The 20,758-nt window shown below is 55.0% G+C and overlaps 1 protein-coding gene across 2 annotated transcripts in view; it reads right to left on the reverse strand.

Moving 5' to 3' along the window:
• The window catches only part of PALD1 (phosphatase domain containing paladin 1), a 72,914-nt gene that overhangs the window by 14,770 nt on the left and 37,386 nt on the right, over window positions 1-20,758 (reverse strand). For both annotated transcript variants that reach the window (XM_081790535.1, XM_081790534.1), the window contains exons 3-18: window positions 18,857-18,959; window positions 17,433-17,612; window positions 16,101-16,265; window positions 15,242-15,402; window positions 14,935-15,010; window positions 14,029-14,180; window positions 13,577-13,676; window positions 13,276-13,380; window positions 10,906-11,001; window positions 10,338-10,466; window positions 9,721-9,837; window positions 9,488-9,643; window positions 8,995-9,177; window positions 7,735-7,875; window positions 7,426-7,497; window positions 5,286-5,426 (exon numbers count right to left, since the gene is read on the reverse strand). In XM_081790535.1, the coding sequence (XP_081646661.1) occupies window positions 5,286-5,426; window positions 7,426-7,497; window positions 7,735-7,875; window positions 8,995-9,177; window positions 9,488-9,643; window positions 9,721-9,837; window positions 10,338-10,466; window positions 10,906-11,001; window positions 13,276-13,380; window positions 13,577-13,676; window positions 14,029-14,180; window positions 14,935-15,010; window positions 15,242-15,402; window positions 16,101-16,265; window positions 17,433-17,612; window positions 18,857-18,959 (2,077 nt within the window). The remainder of the gene's footprint in view (window positions 1-5,285; window positions 5,427-7,425; window positions 7,498-7,734; window positions 7,876-8,994; window positions 9,178-9,487; window positions 9,644-9,720; window positions 9,838-10,337; window positions 10,467-10,905; window positions 11,002-13,275; window positions 13,381-13,576; window positions 13,677-14,028; window positions 14,181-14,934; window positions 15,011-15,241; window positions 15,403-16,100; window positions 16,266-17,432; window positions 17,613-18,856; window positions 18,960-20,758) is intronic.

Below are 20,758 nucleotides of genomic sequence, written 5' to 3' on the forward strand. Positions count from 1 at the left end.
CATATGCATGCAGGATGAGAGCACTCACTAGAAACCAAATCGGTCAGAACCTTCATCCTGGGCTTTCCAGCATTCACATCGTGAGAAAATAAGTTTCTGTTGCTTAGGCCATGTGGTCTGTGGTATTTTGTTGTGGCCGCCCGAGCTGACTAATGCTCTTATGATGGCCTCTCTCTGGTCTAAGCGTCAATCTCCTCTGCAAAAGTGAGACAGTGACATTCCATGAGGCCAGCAGCACCCTAATGCCAAACCAAACAAAGACATCAAAGGAAAAAGAAAACTACGAACCAGTATCTCTTACAAATCTGACGCAAAAATCTTCAACAAACCAAATCTAGCAACATAAAAAGATACACATCATGACCAAGTCGGATTTATCCCAGGAATGCAAGGCTGGTTTAACATCCAAAATCCAATTAAAGTAATATACCATGTCAATAGAATAAAGAGCAAAAACCATATAATCATCTCAACAGACATGGAAAAGGCATCTGATAATATTAAAACGCCTCCTCATGAAAAAAAAAAAAAAAACCCTGATAAACTGAGAATGGAAGGGAACTTTCTCAAGATGACAAGAATATCTACGAAAAGGTCATAGCTAACATCATACTTATGTGAAAGGCTGCAAGCTTGCCCCCTAAGACCAAGAACAGGACAGGGATGTCTGCTCTAGCTACTTTTATTTAACATTCTACTGGAGGACCTACCAGGGCAATTGAGCAAGAAAATTAAATAAAAGCCATCCAAATTACAAAGGAAGATGTAGGGGTGCCTGGGTGGCTCAGTCGGTTGAGCGTCCCACTCTTGATGTCAGCTCAGGTCACGATCTCATTGTTCGTGGGTTCAAACCCCAAGTCGGGCTCCAGGCTGACAGCACAGAGCCTACTTGGGATTCTCTTTCTCCCTCGCTCTCTGCCCCTCCCCTATGCTCATGTTCTCTCTCTCTCTCTCTCTCTCTCTCTCTCTCTCTTAAAATAAACTTTATTTTTTACTATTATTATTTTTTTACATTTATTTATTTTTGAGAGAGAGAGAGAGCATGAGCAGGAGAGGGGCAGAGAAAGAAGGAGACACAGAATCCAAAGCAGGCTTCAGGCTCTGAGCTGTCAGCACAAAGCCTGATGGGGGGCTCGAGCCCACAAACTGTGAGATCATGACCTGAGCCGAAATCAGACACTCAACCGACTAAGCCACCCAAGTGCCCCAATAAATAAACTTTAAAACAAGAAAGGAAGTAAAACTATCTCTATTTGTAGATGGCATGATCTTATAAATAGAAAATTCTAAGAATTCACTAAAAAAGTATTAAAACTAATGAATTAGGTTAGCAAGGTTGTAAGATCAATCAATATACGAATATCAGGGCGCCTGGGTGGCTCAGTCGGTTAGGCATCTGACTCTTGATTTTGGTTCAGGTAATGATCTCAGGGCTTGTGGGATCGAGCCCCATGTTGGGCTCTGTGCTGACAGCATGGAGCCTACTTGGGATTCTCTCTCCCCCTGTCCATCCCCCACTCGTACTCTCTGTCTCTCAAAATAAATAAACATTTAAAAAATAATACTAAAAAATATATATGCAAATATCAACTGTATTTCTATATAATAACAATGAACAAACTAAAAATGAAATTGAGAAATCAATTCTACAATAGAACAAAAGCAATAAACTACTTATGAATAAAACTTAACATAAGAAGTATAAAACTTACAGTCTGGAAACTATAACACATCACGTAAAAAAGTAAAGAAGACCTAAATAAATGGAAAGACATCCCATGTTCATGAAGCAAAAGAGTATTGTTAAGATGGCAATACTTCCCAAAGTCACCTACATGTTCAACGCAATCCCCATCAAAATCTCAGCTGTAATCCTAAAATTCGAAATGCAAAGGACCAAGAATAGCCAAAAAAAAAAAAAAAAAAAATCTGAAAAAGAAATTCAGAGTTGGAGAACCCATTTCCTAATTTCAAAATTCACTGCAATACTATGGTAATTAAGACAGGGTTGTGCTGGCACAGAACAGACAAATGGATCAATGGAATAGGACTGAAAGTTCAGAAATAAGCCCCCACATTTTCAAAAGTCAGTGGATTTCTTTAGGGGTGTCAAAGCCATTCAGTGGGGAAAGGATTGTCTTTTCTTTTTTTTTTTTTTTTTTTTTTTTTTTTTTATTTATTTTTGGGACAGAGAGAGACAGAGCATGAACGGGGGAGGGGCAGAGAGAGAAGGAGACACAGAATCGGAAAGAGGCTCCAGGCTCCGAGCCATCAGCCCAGAGCCTGACGCGGGGCTCGAACTCACGGACCGCGAGATCGTGACCTGGCTGAAGTCGGACGCTTAACCGACTGCGCCACCCAGGCGCCCCAAGGATTGTCTTTTCAACACACGTACGAGGACAACTGGATTATCTACATGCAAAAGAATGAAACTGGACCCCTATCTCATGCCATATATAAAAATCAACTCAGGAGGGATCAAAGACTAAATGTAAGAGTTATAACTATACAACTCTTAGAAGAAACTATTTGCCTCTTAGAAGCAAATCCTCATGATTAGACATGACACCAAAAGCACATAGCAACAACGGAAGAATAGATGAGTCAAAATGTAAAATTTCCATGCATCAAAGGACACCATCAAGAAAGTGAAGACAGACTAAAGAATTTTAATCGCAGCCACGGGAGAAAAATTTTGCAAATCATATACCTGATAAGAGACTGGTATCTGGGGGCGCCTGGGTGGCTCAGTCGGTTAAGCGTCCGACTTCAGCTCAGGTCACGATCTCGCGGTCCGTGAGTTCGAGCCCCGCGTCAGGCTCTGGGCTGATGGCTCAGAGCCTGGAGCCTGCTTCCAATTCTGTGTCTCCCTCTCACTCTGCCCCTCCCCCGTTCATGCTCTGTCTCTCTCTGTCCCAAAAATAAATAAACGTTAAAAAAAAAATTAAAAAAAAAAGAGACTGGTATCTGTAATAAATAAAGACCTCCTGCAAGTCAACAATAAAGACAAAAAAAAAAAGTTTAAATGGGCAAAGGATCTGAGGAGACAGTTCTCTAAGGAAGACAGATAAATGGGGGCGCCTGGGTGGCTCACTCAGTTAAGCATCTGACTTCAGCTCAGGTCATGATCTCACGGCTCGTGGGTTCGAGCCCCGCACCCGGCTCCCTGCTGTCAGTGCCAAGCCCGCTTCAGACCCTTCGGCTCCCTCTCTCTCTGCCCTCCCCGCCACTCATGCTCTGTCTCTCAATCTCTCTCTAAAATAAACATTAAACAATTTTTTTTAAAAAAATGAAGAGAGACAAATGGATAATACGTTCATGAAAAGATGCTCAACGTTATTAGTCATAAAGGAAATGTAAACCAAAACCATCATGAAATACCACTTCACACCAGAAGGCAGGCTACAAATGAAAACGATAATCACCACCACCACCACAATTAGCCAGATGTGGAGAAACGCCTCACCGCCTCCCCGCCCTCCTGACCAGGAGAATTAGCGTCATCTGAGAGTTTGCCAGACATCCAGACCTACGAAATAGGAAACTCAGCACGGGAGCTCAGCGGCATGCGTTTTAAACAGGCCCTCCCGGTAATCCTGAAACTCACTAAAGTTGGGGACTTCTGCCTAGACTATGTGGTTCTCAACCTTGACTACGCATTGCAAGCATCTAGGGAACTTACAAAAAAGGACCCACTCCCTGGCCCCCCAAGCACACCTACTAAATCAGGCTCTCTAGGGATGCAACTCAGGCATGGGAAGGTTTTAAAGCTCCCATGTGAAACTATGTGCAGCAGGGATGAAAAAGACGAGATGAAGACCTGCTCTTCAGGCCCTTTGAGTTTGGCCCAGGCCCAGCTCACTATGGCCACCTGGTGGCCATACTGGGGAATGACTCTATATCTTCCTTCTGCTCCGACCCACCGCTTCTCACTACGACTAACCCCACCACCAGGAAGCCCTGCATGGGATTCAGGGATCCTCATCCTCCCCCAGGGGAGGTCAGCAGCATCCTGGCCTCTGGAATGGGGGCGGGTGAGCCTGGTTACCAAACGGTAATGTCAAGTCCTATGACTGGGCCAGGAGGGCTGTATATGACAGAGCCCTGCAGACAACTAATTGAAAGGCACATTTTTTTCTAAATAGGCTGAAATCCTGGATTTTTCATAAAATTTGTACTTTCATGGAGACTTTTTATTTTTTTGAGAGAGAGAGAGAGCGTGCACACACATGCATGCACAAAGGAGGGGCAAGAGAGGGGATGAGGGAGAAAGGGAGGGAGGGAGAGAGAGGGAGAGGGAGAGGGAGAGGGAGAGGGAGAGGGAGAGGGAGAGAGAGAGAGAGAGAGAGAGAGAGAGAATCCTTAAGCAGGCTCCATGTCCAGTGGGGAGCCCCACTGGGGGCTTGATCTCATGACTGTGAGATCATGACCGGACCCAAAATCAAAAGTCAGACACTTAACTGAACTGACCTGCCCAGGCACCCCAACCTTTTAATTTTTTTTTTTTAAATTTTCAACGTTTATTCATTTTTGAGAGGCAGAGAGAGACAAAGCATGAGTGAGGGAGGGGCAGAGAGAGAGGGAGACACAGAATCCAAAGCAGACACCAGGCTCTGAGCCGTCAGCACAGAGACCGATGCGGGGCTGGAACTCACGAATCGTAAGATCGTGACCTGAGGCAAAGTCAGACGCTCAACCGACTGAGCCACCCAGGAGCCCCAACCCTTTAATTCTTATAACTTAAAGAGTTATTCAAACAGAATTTTTAACTGAGCAGGTCAATCTGGGGCCAGCCCCGGGCAGCACAGACATACACGGGTCCTGGGTGGGCAGCCGGGCAGCATCAGCTGCTAAAACACTGAACGGCTTCACTGCAGGTGGTTACATGGCCACCTGCCAAGACCTTGGAGTGGCCCCATCTACCAACCTGACTCTTGCCCGAGACCCTTGGTGCCCCTCATAACCCAGGAACGGAAGGGTTAACACCCAGTACCACAGGGGTCTAGGACAGGGTGTTTGCTCTGACCGGCCACACCGTGACTGGTCCCAGGGCTGCAGCAGCGGTTACTCTGAATATCGCTGGTGCTGGACATCAAGCACTCCAAAGTCAAGCCAGGATGAGTTGGGGCAGGGTGTGTTTCCATTTCACAGATCACTTGCAGAAGGCGAAGAAGTAACTAAGAACTGAGGGGGGTCCCCCAGGATCCCTAGCCACCTCACACCCAGTCAAACACAACCCGGGCCGTGCACATGGGGAAGGACACCTGGGTCCGGGCGAGGCTCACCTGGCGGTAGGTGCAGATGATGATTTCCCGCAGGTGGTAGTGCATGGGCGTCATGGTCTCACTGACTGTGTCCAGGGCTGCATCTACCTCCTTCTTCACCTGGTGCCCAGCGGGCAGCAGCTGCACCACCTTCATCACCACCTGGGGCCAGAGGAGCACCGAGAAAACCAAGGAGGGTAGGTGGGGCCCCCAGCCCCAGGCTCACCCCACACTAAGGGCCACCTCAAGGCCCATTTCCAAGAAACAGTGCTGGGAAAACTGGATATTCACATGCAAGTTTAACTCAAAACGGATCAAAGAGCTAAACAAAGAGCTAAAACCATGAGACTCTTAGAAGAAAATACAGACGAAAGCTTCATGATGTTGCATTGGGCAATGATTTGTTAGATATGACATCAGAAGCAAAAGCAACAAAAGCAAGGACACTATCAACGGTGTCAAAGGGCAACCAACAGAAGCAAAGGAAATATTTACAAATCACGTATCGGATAAGGGATTGATATCCAGAATATGTTTAAAAATTCCCATAATGCAACAACAAAACAAACCAAATCAAAAATGGGCAAAGCACCTGAACAGGCACTTCTCCATAGAAGACACGCAGGTGGCCCATAAGCACATGGAAAGATGCTCAGCATCCCTCATCATTAGGGAAACACAACTCAAAACCACAGTGAGATGCCACCTCACACCCACTAGGATGGCTGCTATCAGAACAAAAAACAACAGGTGTTGGGGAAACGAAAACCCTGGTGCTTTGCTGGTGGAAGTGTAACATGGTGCCACTGCCATGGAACACAGTACGGAAGTTGTTCAAAAATTAAGCGGGCTGCCATATGATCCAGCAATTCTACTTCTAAAAGTGCAAGCAGATATTTGAATGGGTATTTGTACTCCCCTGTTTAGAGCAGCATCATTCACAACAGCCACAAGGTGAAAATAACCTGTGTCGACCGACAGATAAATTGATAAACAGAATGTGGTCTGTATATACAACAGAATGCTACCCAGTCTTAAAAAAGAGTGAAATTCTAATAGACACTCAACACGACGGAACCTCAAGAACGCCATGCTGTGCTAAGTGAAATAAACCAAACACAAAAGGAGAAATTCTCTATGATCCTACTTATCTGAGGTACCTAGAACAGTCAAATCCATAGAGACAGAAAGTAGAACAGTGGTCACCAGGGGCTGAGGGGAGGGAGGAATGGGGAGTTACTGTTTTGTGAGGACGGTCAGTTTTCAATGAAGAAAGAGTCCTGGAGGCGGATGATGGTAATGGTTGCACAACAATGCAAAGGTACTCGATGGTTGCACGACAATGCAAATGTACGCTTTAAGGCTGGTTAAAATGGTAAATTACATCGTACGTATATTTTACCACAATTAAAAAAACACAAAAATCTAAGAATCAGCAAATCAGCGAGGGGAAGGAAAAGAGGAGTTTCCGGAGAGGGAACAGCATATGCAAAGGCCAAGAAGCTGAGGGAGCTTGACAAGTTTGAGGCCAGGGTGACAGGGCAGCAGGGACAGCAAGGCAAGAGCAATGTGAGGAGGCCAGCCAACCAGGCGGGAGCCGACCACAGCACCAACGCCAGAGAGCCCCATGCCAGCTCTGAGCTCCACGTTCCCCGTCTGTAGGGCAGGGACACAGCCGCCTACTTGCAGGGTGTCTGAATTGATGACACGTGGCAAGCGTACAATACAGGGCTGACTAAATTAGAAATGTTAGTGGCTATGGATTCAGTGCCCTGGACTGAAACGGGGGTGGGGCAGGACAGGCCCTGACCCCGAATCAAGGTCACCAGCCACAGCTGGGTCCCAAGTGCCTGTCAGGCAGCGTCGGTGTCACCCAGACGAGATGGTGGCCAGGGGCCTCCCCCAGGGCGGAGCAGCCCAGCGGCAGGGCCAGGCTAGACCGACCCCGCTCTTCTCCAATCGCCATTGGCCAGGGCCCAGAGCCAAGGGGACCTGTGCTTTGGTTTGCTCACTGTGAAATGGGAGCAGGGGAGCACGAAGATGATGAGGTGGAAGAAGGTGACGTCATGAAGAGGAGCTCTGAGGATCCCCTGACTGCCAGTGAGACGTGCCCTCTCCCCTCGCCCAGGTGTCCCCCGGGGGCCCCTTGGGGCATGCTCACCTCAAACTCGCCCTTGGTGAACTTGGCATCGGGCACACTCACAAGCTCCTCCTCGCCCACCTCGGGGAAGCCCTGAGGGAGGACAGCTGCTAGTATAGGGAGCACCTATGTCCAGGCCACACCCTCCCGCTGCGGGGAGCCCCTTGCCGGGGGCGCTGCCAGCCCCATGTGCCCTCTACCCAAGACTGATGGGAGAGGCTCCAGGACCGCGCCAGGCCCCGTCTCTGCCCCCCACACCCTCCTGCCGCAGCCAGCGTCCCCGGACCGAGCCCCACCCTGCCCCATCCACACGTGACAGGCCACACATACTTGGATGTGCCAGAAGGCGAGCACAGCCACCACCATGGCGGTCGTGGTCCGGCCCTGGCCGCTGAGGCAGCTGAACACGAAGCCGGTGCCTGCGTCCTTGGCGAGGGCAGCCCGCAGGGCCTCGAGCAGTCGGTCGAAATCCTGGGTGGGGAGACCAGGGGCTAAGTCGGCAAGTGCTCGAGGCCACAGGCTCCCAACCATGGCCCACCCCCCCCAAATGGCAAATGCCAGCAGCTGTCCTGGGATACCCCATGCCAGGTTCTGGGTCAGGCTCACAACCTGTGTGCTCACCACTCAACTCACCACGTGCACGTAAATGGCCACACCCCTGTGTACCGTCACCCCTACCCCAGGCGCCAGGACCAGACATACGAGCAGACACACACAGACACACTGCCAGGACACAAAACGTGTATGCCACTCCCATGAGCTGTGTTCCCAGGCCCTGGCCCTGTTGCCTCCCTGGGAAGGGCCCAACCCGCGACCCCCGGGTCTGACCCCGAGGGGCAGGGGTCTGACCTCAGCAGAGCACTGCAGCACATGTCCACCAGGCGGCGACAAACTACGGGCCACCAGACCCACAGGGGCAGGGAATCCGAGCCCCAGCCATCACCTACTACAGGGTACACATCAGAAGTCCCCACACACCCCCGGCACAGAACACACTCCGCACGGACACATCACCAAACACCCAACACATCGCACAGCGACCCACATGCCGGAAGTGGCGGGCACACCCCCCCCCAGATGCATCCCCCGTACCTTAAAGACACAAACCACACAGACACCTGCAAAGACACAACCCTACAGAGACCACGCCCACACAGCCCTGGTCATACACCAGCACTCCGCAGCTCCCTCTTCCACAAACCCCGTACCCACACGACAACACACGGTTCCCCAAAGGCACGTTCTCCACGCATCCCCCGGTAAAGACCAGAAGAACGTCGCAGATTCCACACAAACACACCCACCACACACATACACACACTCCACAGTGACACCCACACCCGCTCCAAACACGCCTCCCCAACAGACGCACATTCGCCACAAACACCTGCAACACATAATAAGCACACACGCACATACAAGCACATGCAGACGCGAAGCTGTGAATAAACCACCTGGGCCAAATCTGAAGGCTGAACGAGCTCCCAGGCCCCCAGGAGAGCTGTGCCCACAGCCGAGGCCCGGGCCGGAGGGGAGGCGGGAGAGGGCCTCCTCTGCCCCACAGAGGCCCGGCCTGCGCAGCCCCCTCACCTCCTCGCAGGGGGCGCAGAAGTCTGGCACGGGGATGCGGTGGTAAGTGAGGCCGGGGTAGGCCCCACGGTGCTGGGCGAAGACCTCCCGTGTGGTGAGGCACGTCTGGAACCTGCGGGTCGGTGGCCCCCCCGTGCCTGGGAGAGCTGTACTCAGGTGGGCCTTCAGCTGGATCTCCAGGTGCTAGGGGAGGGTGGGACAGAGGGTCAGGCCACTGAGGCAGCCTCCAGGCCACCCCGGAAGGCCAAAGCCTGCCATGGCCAGGACCAGTCCCGGCTTTGGGGAGCAGCCCTGCCCTGAGCCTCAGGGGTGAGAGCCAGACCCAGAGGCGGGGAGACATGGCCGAAATGGGAGTCCTAAATCAGCCCCTCCCTGAGTCTGCTCCTCCTGGGGCCTCAGTTTCTCCATCTTACAAGAGGAGCACGGAACCTTCTGAAGACCCTGCCGGGGGAGGGTCCGAGGTAGGGCTGTGCAGAAGGCAGGACGGCCTCACCTCAAGCTGGTCAGGGGCCATGGGGGGCCCAGGCCACCGCAGGCTGTGGGTGTGCCCGTCACACTCCAACACGGCCTCCTCCCTCAGGTTGACCCACACGACATGCTTCAGCTTCCGCTTGGCATCGGTCAGGTAGGCCAGGATACTCCCCAGGGCCTGGGGGGACAGGAGGGCCGTCAGTGAAAGGGCTCCACCCTCTCCCCCGAGCCCCCTGGGGCCCCTGGGATGCTCACCTTGGCGCTGGGCTGGGCTGTGCCATAGATAGGCATGCGGGGCACCCGCCGGAAGTTGGCCACGTCCATCTCTCTGACGGTGCTGAGTGCGTCTGGGGAGATGAGGTCGTCCGCCCCCTGTGGGGAGAGCAGCAAGCCTGTGACCGCAGCAGCTGCCTTGAGACTCAGGGCCTGGCCCAAGGCGGGCAGAGGCGGGCCGGGAGCAGCACTTTACGGTTTACAAAGCACTTTTGCACACTTGGAACTTCGTCACCACCCTGGCAAGGAGCAGAGCGATACTGCCCACCCTCCAGATGAGGAAGGTGAGGCTCAAAGATGAGAGGCCGGTGGCAAAGACATCAGAACCAGGTTTCCTGACTCCCTGTCCCGAGCACCTGGGTTTGCGGAGGAGGAGAGGGTACCACAGCAATGGCCAAAGCGGCAGATGCTTCTTGGGGCCTGAGATCAACCCACGTCGCCCATAGGAGGACTCTGCCACCCCAAAGGCCATCACCCCTTTGCCTCCTGTGAAGGGGACCAATGTGTAACCAACCCAACCCCTCAGGAATGGAGGGCGCACTGGCCCCGTGGCCAGCCCACACCCATTTCTACGTCCCCAGACAGCCGGCCACACTCACCAGAGAGCCCTTAGTGAGGAGGTCCCCAGGGACGACAGGCCCCGCTGAGCTCAGGGTCACAGGCAGGCGGTACAGCTCAGGATGGGCACAGAGCCAGCGGCTGAAACTGAGGGCAAAGGCCAGCGGGTACTGCAGCCCAAGGCGGAGAGAGATGGGAGTTCAGGGGCACGAGGCCACCCCAAACTCTCCCAGCCTGCCCTGTGGTGGGGGAGCCCTCAAGAGACATCCATCATGGTCCAGGGCAGGGGAGAGAGGCTGGAGAGAGACGACCAGGAGGTCCAAAGCAAGATCCTTCCAGGCTCTGATACCCTGCCTAAGGGTACAGAGACGAACCCAGGGCAGAGAGAGGTGGGCCCGCTCTTTGCCTGACCTGCTCTAGGACCACCACTCGATCTGGTCTCTCCTTGCCTCCCCACACCCACCTTCCTCTGCGACCAGCGCACACGTCCCCATGCTCCTCCCCCGCTCCATCAGGGTCCTTGGCGACCCCATGCCAGTCACCGTGGTGGAGAGGCCTGGAGGGACCCCAGGAGAAGGGGTTGTGGGTCCACTCATTCCCCAGCCCCACCTGCTCATGGAGATAGTAGTTAAACAGGATCAGGTAGAAGTATCGCTCCAGGCTCTGCAGCGCCCTCTGCCGGACACCATGCTGGCTGCTGCTTCCCTGAGAGGAGGTGATGGGGAAGAAGGGCCGGTGGTAAAGAGGGGGCTCCTGGGGCTACCCCGTTCCCATCCCCAGAAGGGCAGACGCTAAGCCTCTGAAATCCCCAGGACACAATCTCCCCTCCCTTTATGACACAGCTCTGCCAGGCTGGAAGTTCTTCCAAGCGTCTAACCCTATCCCACTTGCTGGGATTCATCTGTGGCCCCGGGAAAGCCACTGGTGACTCCACCAGGACTACAGCTATCGGAGCAGGGAGCCTCCCCCACAGGTTCTGCGCCCAGAAATAGGCTGGGATCCACTCCCCTTTGCACCAAGGCCACCCCCCCTGCAGGGGCCGTGCACGATCGTGTTGAAGAAACAAGTAGATAAAAACACCCTTCTGTAACCCAGAGGCCCTCCCTTAACAACTGTGACCTTCCCCACAAGAAAACAGAAAGACCCTCACAACAGTGCTCCAAGGGGGCCATTATCATTATCCTTACTTGACAGAGGTTCTGAGAAATGAAGTGACTTGCTCAGTCACACAGCTGTTGGCAGGGAGAGCTGGGTCCCCAAACAAATGTCCTAAGCCCAGCCCAGCATGCTCTGGGTAGGGAGCTGTCAGAGAGAATCCCAGGTCCCTCTCTTCACCCTCCAATCTCAGGGTTCTCCTGCTGGGTCAGTACCACCTTCTGGAGGGCAAGCGAGATTCATAGAGGCCCGAAAGGTCATGCCCTTGGATTACATTTAATCCCATCTTTGGGAATCTAGGCCAGAGGTCGGCAAACTTCTATTTCTATAAAAGGCCAGTAAATATTCTAGGGTCTCTCTTCCAGCTGTGCCACAGATGGTCCTGAAATGAACGGGCAAGACCATGTTCCAATAAAACGTATTTAACAGGGGCGCCTGGCTGGCTCAGTCGGTTGGTCGTCTGACTCTTGATTTCGGCTGAGGTCATGCTCCCAGGGTTGTGGGATCGAGCCCCATGTTCGGCTCCACACTGAGCGTGGAGCCTGCTTGAGAGTCTCTCTTTCCCTCTACCCCTCCCCTGCTTGTGCTCCCTCATGCTCTCTCGAAAAAAATACACAACAAAATAAAACTTATCTACAAAATCAAGCTGGCAGGTTGCATTTGGCCTATGGGTCTTCATTTGCCAACCTGTGATCTAGACTAAGGGAGAAAAACCTAAATACAGAAGAGCTTCATTTTCATGAAGTTATCTTGATGCAAAAGAATTTGCACTGATGAGCAACTCAACTGTCTCACAGGAGGGGCCGATTAGTAAACCATGGCAGGTGACATGCCAGGGACATCTGCTCTGTGCCAGGCTCCCTGCTAAGTGCTTCATGGCTCTTACTTTGGTGGGTCCTCACAACAATCCTACGGGGTGGCTATGATTACTGGCCCCATTTTACGAGTGGGGAAACTGAGGCACAGAGCAGTTAAGCAGGTTGCCCACGCCCACACACCTGTAGGTGGCACGGCCGGGACCAGAACCCAGGTGGTCAGGCCACAGCCCGTGCCCTTGCTCCCCCCCACCAGGCCAACAATGGTTGAGCCACCCAGTGGGCTTAAGTGACACAGCCAGCAAAGATCTCGAGGACAATGAGCAGGGATGCATGAGAGAGTGAAGTGATAGGCCATGAGCAGGACGCAAACCGTCCCCCGGGCCCCCACACAAGATCATCACAAAGCACATGGAAGGAAGCCAGCCCCAAAGCCGCACAGGGATGATGGGTGCCTCTTTTCCTTCTCTCATTTCTCAATTTTCTGTACTATACTATTGCTTTTAAGAGATACGTTTTTTTAAGTGTTAAGGAACAGTCTCTGCAGGCCTTAGATTCCTTCCACGCGCTGTGCGCAAACACTGTCACGACAACCCCCTCTCCCCAGAGCGTAGGGACAGGGCCACAGAGACAGCCCAGGGCCCATCGCTCTTCCAGAAGCAGCGCCCTGGACCAAACCCTGGCCTCCCCAAAAACACAGCAAGGGACCGATTTGCAGGGGGAGCCATGAGCAGTCTGGGAAGTCTCTGGGCCCAAGAGGCCCCAGGCACCCCCGCCAGCAGCCGCTTCCTCCATCCTGTTTATTCTGCAGCGAGGAGACCTGGCCAGGGAAAGTAAACTTCCACTCTTCCTTGTCCGTCCTTCCTGCAGGCCCAGCTCCTCTATCAACACCTCTCCTCTCCGGGAGAAGAAGCAACCAGGAAAAGTCCGTCGGCAAGAAACCAGTCAATAGTCCTACCAAAATGAGGCTGCAGGACTCAGGCAAAAGCAGACCCTCTCTGTGCCTCACCTGGGCTGGGCCGGCCGGCCGGACACTTTCCAGCTTCCTCTGGTTTTCCAAGATGGCCTCCTTCAGGTTATGCATCTCTGCACAGGCGGTGATGGCTCTGTCCACCTGGCGCCCCGACCCGGGCAGAGAGGAGGGGAGGGCAGCAGGGAGGGAGCGGGGCGGGGGAGATGGCGGAGACAGACGGGAAGAAAAAGGGAAAGAAGGTTTGCCTAGAAGGGGGAGGTGTCAGGGGAGGAAGAGAGCCCAGCAGGGGAGCAGTGAAGGCCCCTCCACCGGCCCGGCCGCCAGCCCCCTCACTCACCTCGTCCACCATCTTCCTGCCCTGAGGCACCATGTGGAGAAAGCTCTGGATCACCTGGAGCTGCTCCATGGGCAGTGGCTTGGTCTGCAGGGGGACAGCCCTGACAAGGAAGGGGTCAGTAGCACGGTCAGTGCTCCCAAAGGCTTCGACTCCTGTCCTCCTCTTGACACGCTTCCATTCACGTGGCCGCTGAGGGGCACCGGGCTACAGGCTCCAAGTCTTCCTCCCCATTCAGGTTGAAGGAAGCAAGGGGCATTTTCCCTACTGGGGAAACTGAGGCCCAGAGAGGTCAAGCGACTTTTTTCACGTGACTCAGCAAGTCTGCGGCAACCCAGGAAACGAACCCCACACGCCCCATCTCCAGCTCTGGCCCCGGGTTCCTGACGTGTCCCCAGCATTCTGGCAGCCCGCCCCCTCCTCCACTCATCCCTGCAGCCCCTTGGGACACTCACTCCGGCCTCGAGGCAGCCCGGCTGTGGTGAAACAGGATGAGGGTACCCAGGGTCATTCCCAGGTTGGTCCTGCCCACGCCTGTCTGGCAGCTGAAGAGGAGAGCAGGGGGAGGCCCGTGGGCATCTCGGAGCGGCAGCAGGCTGGGGGTCTCCTGGGAAAGACCATGACCGTCAGCAACAGGGGGACCTGAAAACCCCTTCTGCTGGGGCCCAAGTCAGGGGAGGGGGTCGTGACATCAGCCCACCCCTGCCCCACAGTCTTGGGCAAGGGGGGCCCAGAGAGGCAGGTGGCTCAGCCTCTTTTACTAAACTTCAAAGTCCGATCTGTTCCCACCTGCCCCCGGGGAGCGCGGCCCTGCCTCCTTCCCTGGCCCCGGGGGAGCCCCACGAACTGGTCCTGGAAGTGAGACCGCCCAGGGGGCCAGACCTGTATCTAACAACCCCCCACCCCACGAGATACAAATTAAATAAGGTGGCCTCCCGAAAGGGCTGGAGAAGAAACACCACCAGTACTCAGGGAACACCAGCTCAGGAGCCTACAGATAAGAATTTTTTAGCTCCAGTAACTTGATGTCTAGAGAGGTCAGGTGATTCGTCCAAGCTCACACAGCAAGTTAGCAGCTGAGCCTGCCCAGAGCCCCATCCCTCAGACCATCAATGCTTGGCTGGCCTTAGAGAATATACACTCCCACACATACCCCACACAGAGATACACACACACACACACACACACACACACACACACTCGACCTCCTACACAACACAGAAGGGAGCCTTCCTCTGAGGAAACCCAGAGGCCACACTCGCCCTGAGCATCTCCATGGAGACAGGGCCTAGACACAGACCTGCTCTCCAGGGACCTGTCCCTACTCCGTGCTCCCATCACCCCCTCCTGCGCTGACTTACCCGAAGGACGCTCACAAAGGCATCAAACTGGGCTTCCAGGGGGGCCCCTTGCTCTGGCAGGGGCAGGCGGTGGTACCTGCCAGGTGAGGGGGAGAAACCCATCAGGCAGGCTACCCACCCTGGGCATCCCCCCGCCCCCCACATTCTTGTGGGAGAGAGAGGTGTAGGGAATTCCGCCCAACCTGCAGACGGTGAAACTGAGGCCACAGCTGGAGAGCACGGCCAGAGAACACCCATGCCCAGCACACCGGCCTCCCGTGTGGCCCCAAGTCAGCTGGTGACCCCAGGCGGGACCGGCCCTCAGTACCTGTAGGTGGGCTGCAGGAAGAGAGGCCGCTTGAACACCTCCTCGGTCACGTGCACATCGTCCTCACCCCGGATGGCCACAGCATGGGGCTCCCCCAGCAGATCCTCAATATTGTGGTACACGTGGTACGTGTTCTCACTCAGCTGGGCAAAGTCATGGATCTAGATGGAGGAGTGGGGGCCAGAGGGCCATGACTGACCTCCAGGCCCCTCCCGGCCTTCCTGGCCGAGCCGTAGAGTGAGGAGACCGCATGGAGGCCCCGGATCGGCTGCTCCTCCCCCGGCGGGAACTAGCTGGCCACAGGTGCTCTGTGCTCTGGGAGTCCTGACGGGATGGGGGTGGCCAGTGGCCTGAGGGCGGCCACTCCACGAAGGTGACGCAGCCCCCACCGGGGCCAGGGAGGAAGTGCCCTTCCCAGTGGGCCGCAGGAATCAGCTAAGCCATCACACCGAAGGACAGGGGGCACGCAGTCAGCTGGGCGCTAGAGGACACAAGGCCTCACAGGGCGACAGGGGACAACCAGGTTCCGGCCCATCTGGGGCACCGTGACCGCAGAGAGGAGACACTCACCCGGGCCTCACAGCTCACAGAGGGCTGAACCTCAGCGTTGGCACTCCTCGGCTAAATGAGGGTGCTGAGTGTGGAGGAGGTGTGCGGGGCGGGAAAGGGGCCCAGGCAAACAGAGCCGGGAACAGCCAGCCCTTCCTCTGGCTTCCCGTGAGCTGGCCCTGCAGACAGCTGCTCGCCCAAGCAACGGAGAAAGTGGGGGACAGCAAAGCTGGGCTGGGGGCCAGCGTCGCAGCTCAGCTGCCTGCGGCCTACCGGCGGGGAGGGCCTCCTCCGAGCCACTGACCCTCACCTCCTTCCGGATGGCCAGCTCCAGGCTCTCTGCCTGGATGCCAGGTCCAAGGCCCTGCAGGTTCTCACGAAGATTCTGCTTGTCTCGAGGTGTGTAGGGCACGAAGTCCTCACCAGCACGAAGGAACAGCACGGGCTCCTCCCGCACGCAGAAGATGACGCACTCCTGCCAGGAGCCGAAGGAGGAAGGAAGCCGTCGCCACTACCCGGCACGGACACCCGACCCGCTGCCTTACCCCTGTGCCTTTGTGCAGGCTGTGCCCCCCTCCTCAAGCGCCTGTCACCCCACCCTCTCCCTGCGACATGAATCCCACCCCCCCCCCCCCCCCGCCCCAAGCAAAGCTCAGTCCAAAGGCCACCTGCTCCCGACGCCTCTCCCTCTCCTCGGGGCCAACAGCCCTTTGTCCGAAGCCATGGTGTTAATTCCTGCTTCATGCTAGCATTATCAGTGCGTATGTCTCCCTTCATGGCTACAGGTTCCTTACAAGCGAACGGTATCCTGGTCATTTCCACTTCCCCCCAGCTCCTGGCGCAAAGCCCTGGATAAGCCAAGGGCTCGGTACACACCAGGCGAAAAAAATGGATGTCTCCCCGTCCCCCGTGCAGTCATTCACTGAACACCTGACAGGCGGAGGGAGGTAAGCGGCCAGACCCTTCCCCGTGGGCCTTGCCATTGAGCTGGGAAGACGCGAGCTGCACGGGGCTCACACCCCACCCCACTCTGGCTCACTCAAGGACTCTCCAGCTATCCCAGGTCAAATCAGACTCGGGCTGCCCACGCTGAGCCTGAAATCACAGCGGACCCGCAGCCTCTGTCCTGCAGACACTCAAAACCCCACCTCGGCATCAGGCAGGAAAGAGGAATCATTAAAAGCTGCCATTTCGAGTCCAGATGTCTAGTTCGGGTCTTGGGGACACCACTCATAAGCTGTGTCATTTATCCTCTCTGGGCCTCGGTTTTCTCCTCCGTGAAATGGGAGCAACCACCCCACCTTCATAGGGCTGACGTGTGTGTGACTCTTGTTATGACCTGGACCCTATTGTCACCCTGTCACCCTCTCACTTCTCCAAGGTTCTCAAAGTGGGGTGTGTAAGGGCCTTCTGACCTCAGGGCTCCCGTGTCCACACATTACAGGGCAATAAATATTCACCCAGAATTTCCCAACCATGCTGCTCACGGTGATCATCATGGCATTCAAGGCCTGGCAGAGCCTGGTCTGGGTCACCAGCCACCATCATGTGGCCGGGCCCCTCCAGAACCTCTGAAGTTGCAAAGGAGTCCCTTTGCCAGACTTGGGGGGCTAGACCCTGCCTGGGAAGCAGTCATACTTACCTTGTGTCCATCCTCCTGGAGTTTCTGGAGGACCCGCCTGAATCCGGAGAGGGTGGGTTGCCCCATGCCGAACACGGTGAGCCCACCCCGCACCTGCCGGAAGTTGGGGGCCCCACAGCTCTGCACGGTGCCCAGAACATCCATCTTCTCAACAACATCCCGCACCAGGAAGTAGCGACCCTGGCAGGGGGAGAGACACGAGGGGTCACTCAGATGGCTCAGGGACATCTTCTACAGCCCTGTCCCAGGCCCCAGAGGATGAAGAGCAGAGAGATGGGGCAGGGGACATGGTCTTCAAGTTGTCTGCAGACTTCCGGAAAAGACAAACAAAATATGTGACCATCTGTGATCCCAGGAAGGGTCTCATCTAGCATGGGAAAGGGAAAGACAGCTCCTCCTGATGGAGAATCAGAGAAGGCTTCATGTAGGAGGCAGCATCGAAGCCAGGCCTTGAGGAAAGCAAGCAGGGAGAGGCACTCTTGCGGCAGGAAACGGAGTCTGACTCTAGGGTGGGGCCCGAAGCTCTCCAGGAGGAAGGCCTATGTCTCCCTCAGCCAGTGGAAGGGCATGGAGAAGGGGCCCAAGCAGGGAGTCACAGCTGGGGCCCCAGGAATCAGCGAGAGGAAGACTAAACTAGCTCCTTCCTAAGGTCCTGAAGTTCTGAGGCTGCCCAGGTCTCTCCCCTCCCCAGCTGGAGTGAATGGATGCAATGACTGCTGAGTAGAAGGTGGGGAGGGCAAGAGAAGCCAGGACGGTTCGTTCCTGGGCACAAATGAACTCTGGCATCACCTGTCCAGGCCCCTGCCTTCAGTATGACCCACAGGACATTGCCTGACCGATCAGAAACGGAACCAGTTCTTCCAAATGCCAGAAAATCCCAGCTACTCTTTCAACAAATATAGCTTAATCGGCATGATTACTCATTCACTATTTATTGAGCACCTACATTGCTAGAACCAAGTACCGTTCTGGGGCTGGGGGCTACAGCAGTAAACCAGAAAAATGAAAAGTCGTCTGTCCTTGGGGACCTCGCTTTCTAGGGGATATTTGAGGGGGAAAAATAGCTAAGCAATAGAAGTTCTGGAGCTTCGAGAACGGGATGGAGATCCCCAGGCCGAGGGGAGCAGTCTGAGGCCCGGTACCGATTCTTCCGGCTGCTCCGAGGGAGGGGTGCGGGCAGGCGAGGGCCAGGCAGGGACCTGGCAGAAGAGAAGAGCAGTGACCCCAGACACCAGAGGGTGAGAGGAAGTGGGTGAGGACTCCGGAGGGTGGGGTAAGGACATGAAGCAGAGAAGGGGCCGGGGTCGGTGGGAGGTGGGGGGGTGGGGTGGGGGGAAAGGAGGAGTGAGGGAACCTGTGAGGAAGGAGGACAGGATGGGGGTGGGGAAGGCCGCCGGGGGAGGGAAGGGCAGGGCTGACCTCACCTGCACCAGGTAGTGCTCAGGGGTGGCCTCTGAGAGCCGGCCCAGCGTGTAATGGGCCTTGAGTAGCTCGTCATGGATCTGGAACTCCTCCCTGCAGTTGTACCTGCCAGGGCAGAATGGAGCCCAAGTCAGAAAACCTTCACGATCAGGGTACCCTCCACCCTCACCAGACCCCTCAACAAGGCCACCCCTGTAGCCCAGGCAGCTACAAGTTTGTGGCAGAGGCGGCCTGGTGTCGCCTGTACAGAAGCCTGGAACTGTGATTGGCCATCTGGCCGAGGACTACATTTCCCAGCGTCCCTTGCAGCTAGGCTGGTCATGTGATTTAGTTTTGGCCAATGGGATATGAGAAGTGCTGGGGGCAACTTCTGGGTCACTCCCTTAAAGGGAAGGTGGGTGCCTCTACGTTCTCTCCTCCCAGCTAGCGTCCAGAAGAGATGGTGAGAAGCAGATACTGATGGTGGCGGGGCACCGAGAGAGGAGAAGCCTAGCTGATCACAAAGTGGCCATTCCAGCCTGGCGCACCTCCCGGACTCTGGTGCAGAGAGAAAGGCCTTGTTTAAGGTCTCCAATTCGAGGGTTACTTGGGGCCCCCACCGTCTCTGAGAACAAGCCCGCAGCGCGGTGAGGTGGCTCAGGACTCTGGCTTTGGGGTTCCGTGACCCGGGCACGAACCCAACTCCACCGCTCGGCCATTTCTTGGCTTTGGAGTTCCTCACTCTCTCTCTGTGGCTCCGTTTCCAGTAATTCTCACCTCCTAGGGCTGCTGTGAGAATTCAGTGCACTGCTGTGTGGGAAGTGCTCAGCCAAGGGCCTTGGGCACAGTAAGCGCCTATTGATACAATAATTCTTACTAGTAGCCCCGCTACCTCCGCACAGGGCCATTTCAAACAAAACCCAGGGGTACAAAACCAGATTTCTGCAGATGCTAAGCCAGGGCGGGTCTGTGCCCTCAAGACACAACACGCTTCCGTGCTGATTATGACAGTGAGACGGCCTCCCGGCACTCGGGCCCCGGCGTCTGCTCTCTACGAAGGAACTGCACCTAGGAAAGGCAGGGCGGAGGAATGATTGGGGCAGGGGAGCACTCGACGAGAAGTCAAGAGACCGGGGATCCTGCTCCCAGCTCTGCCTCGTCTCACCGCGTGCTGGGCAAATCCTCTACCCCCAGAAGCTCGGTTTGGGGTATTTAGATCCAGTTTTCACATCTGATCGGAAACGTGTTAGATCAGGAGCCGGCAAACCTTCTGTATCGAGAACTGGGTAGTAAATAATTTTGGCTTGTGAGCCACACAGTGTCCGTTGCAACAACTCAGCTCTGCTCCTGAAGCGTTAAGCATCCACAGATAGTAAATAAATGAATAGGAATGGCAGTGTTCCAATAAAACTTTATTCACAAAAACGGATGCTAGGTGCGATTTGGCCCCCAGGACACAGTTCACCAGCCCCTGTACTGGATGATCTCTAAGGTCCCTTGCACCCAAACACACTACAACCCGAGGGATGCTGTGCTCACACTGGCTCCAGGAGGCATGCATAGTCCCACTGTGGCAGATTTGTACAGCAGGCCCGTGACCTTCCTGAGCTATACCACTTGGTTAAATATTTTGTACGTCAAAACCCACATAATCTGATAAGAAAAATGAGACCCAGAGAGGGAACATGCTTTGCCCCAGGGCACAGAGCAAGGCCCAGGATGTGTGTCTCCTATACCGCCCCTCAGGGGCCAAACCTAGATGTGTCACCTCTGATAGAATACACGTCGAGTCTCTTGTATGTAACATCTCTTCTTTTCCCCTGATCATGAGCACAGCAATGGATTATGACAATCTTCCTGTCAGGCCCCAAAGCCAGCAGGCCGGATTTATCATTCCCACCCCTCGGGTTTCCTTACACAGAAAG

The sequence above is a fragment of the Panthera onca genome, chromosome D2 (assembly GCF_046562875.1).
Source record: "Panthera onca isolate mPanOnc1 chromosome D2, mPanOnc1 haplotype 2, whole genome shotgun sequence".
Classification (NCBI taxonomy): Eukaryota; Metazoa; Chordata; class Mammalia; order Carnivora; family Felidae; genus Panthera; species Panthera onca.